At 45.6% G+C, this 1,900-nt stretch overlaps 1 protein-coding gene across 1 annotated transcript; it reads right to left on the bottom strand.

Annotated features, from left to right (window-relative positions):
* LOC135718358 (E3 SUMO-protein ligase ZBED1-like) lies at positions 1 to 1,549 on the bottom strand. The gene is made up of 2 exons (XM_065240707.1): positions 691 to 1,549; positions 1 to 557 (listed from the first exon to the last, which is right to left on the bottom strand). The coding sequence occupies exons 1-2, from the start codon at positions 1,547 to 1,549 to the stop codon at positions 1 to 3; spliced, it is 1,416 nt and encodes a 471-aa protein (XP_065096779.1).
* Between the last annotated feature and the right edge of the window lie 351 nt (positions 1,550 to 1,900).

Genomic DNA, 1,900 nt, shown 5'->3' with positions numbered 1-1,900 from the left:
TCATTGCTTAATATTGTTTGCAAGAAACACCAATCTATCAACTTGATCTGGATCAAGTGCGGCTCTCTTTTTATTTACGATGTTCCCCGCGATGGAGAACACACGTTCGGAGCGCACAGACGTGCCTGGCACACACAGGTATTTGCGCGCCAGTGTTGAGAGAAGTGAGTATTTGTTGCAGCCTGTGTCTCTCCACCAATGCAGCGTGTTGCTGTCTGCGGGGAGAGGAGGTTCAGTCATGTAGCTTGTAAGCTCCTGGATACCAGAGCCGTTACTGCGTGTGGCCGAGTCGATCGATTTATACATGTCCACAAACAAGCTTCCCATTGCACCTAAAGCCGGAGCCACGTCTTCCCTCTCTTGCGCACATTCACAGTCGGTATCACTTTCAGTTTCCTTCAGCTCCTGAGATAAGCTTTCTATTACGAGGTGTTTCTGTCCAGGCGAAAGGTGAACCAAGCGGCTGAACCGGGGATCCAGAAGGGCCGCTTTATTGAGAAGCATCCATTCTGTGTTGTTTTCACTGTAGCGCGGTTTTAAAATGTCGACCATCCGCACTAATAATGAAAAAATTAATTATTTAATTATTATTATTATTATTGTTTTAGTTAGCTCGTGTTAGTAGCTGTCATGTTTCTATATGTTATAACTTATAGCCTGTGGTAAAGTTAAATAAAAGAAGACACCTACCTTTCATTTCTTTGATAGCTCTCTGTGTTGCGTCAGGAGCGGTCAGCTGAGAGAGCATAACATGTTGTAGAGGGAGGATGGCGGATGCTGTAGGATAGGCATCAGTGGAGAGGGCCTGAGTTGCAATTTTGAATGGTTTCAGTGTGTCTTTTATTTGTTCAACCAAAGACCACTCCGAAGTGCTGAGTTCCAAGTGGGACATTTTCTTTTCAAAAATGGCCGCGGCCACGGCTGCTTGCTGTTTGGAGGCACGACCGATCATGTCATACGTCGTGTTCCATCTCGTGACGCAGTCATTTATCAGTCTCTCCTTTTTTAGTCCAAAAAGCTCCTGCTTTGCCTCCAACAGGCAGCAGTCAGCAGGAGACTTTCCAAAATGAGCTGATGTCTGTTTAAGGCGAGAAAGGGCAGTTTCAATAGCCCTTACCTCTAGTCCCTTGCGCACGGCTAGGTTTAACGTGTGTGCTAAACAAGGTACATGTAAGAGGCTTAAATCGCGTATGGCTTTCACATAATTCTGCGCATTGTCTGTGGCAACCGCTATTACTGCTTCACGGGATATATTCCATTCTTCCAGTGTGTTGCTGATGCTCTCTGCGACATGGGCAGCTGTGTGACTTCCCCTTAGTTTTTTCGTGCAAAGAACGAAATTCTCTAGCTCCCATGTGTCTGAAATGAAGTGCGCTGTGATTGTCACGTAAGCATGTGTGGCGACTGATGTCCACCCGTCTGTAGTTAGAGCGAGTTTCTTGTCCTGCAATACGATCTTAATGTTTTCTCGTGTGGTGTCATACAACTTTACTATGCGGGCGGACATAGTGGTGCGACATGGAATTGTGTATCGTGGCTCAAGTTCCATTATAAGGTTCTGAAAACCGTCTCCCGAAATTACACTTATAGGTCTTATATCCCTGCAAATAAATTTTGCCATCTTATCAGTAATGGCATTTTTCCGTGCATCTGACAAGGTGCCGGCCGGTTGTGCATGAAAGTATTCAGTCATGCGGTGTTGGATGCCCGATGCTGTTGGCTGCCTGCTGTGTCTCTAACTCCGCTGCCTCTTGTGGATGATTACTCGACAGGTGAGCGCGAAGATTGGAGGTGGATGATGTGTAAGTAAACCGTTTTCTGCAAATTCGGCAAACTACCTTATCTTTCATGGTTATTTTACCATCTACGGTAAAGAACCCAAAATGTTTCCAGACACTAA

The sequence above is a fragment of the Paramisgurnus dabryanus genome, chromosome 10, assembly GCF_030506205.2.
Source record: "Paramisgurnus dabryanus chromosome 10, PD_genome_1.1, whole genome shotgun sequence".
Lineage (NCBI taxonomy): Eukaryota > Metazoa > Chordata > Actinopteri > Cypriniformes > Cobitidae > Paramisgurnus > Paramisgurnus dabryanus.
The sequence above is the reverse complement of the archived record's forward strand: the minus strand, read 5'-3'. Positions and strand labels throughout refer to the sequence as shown.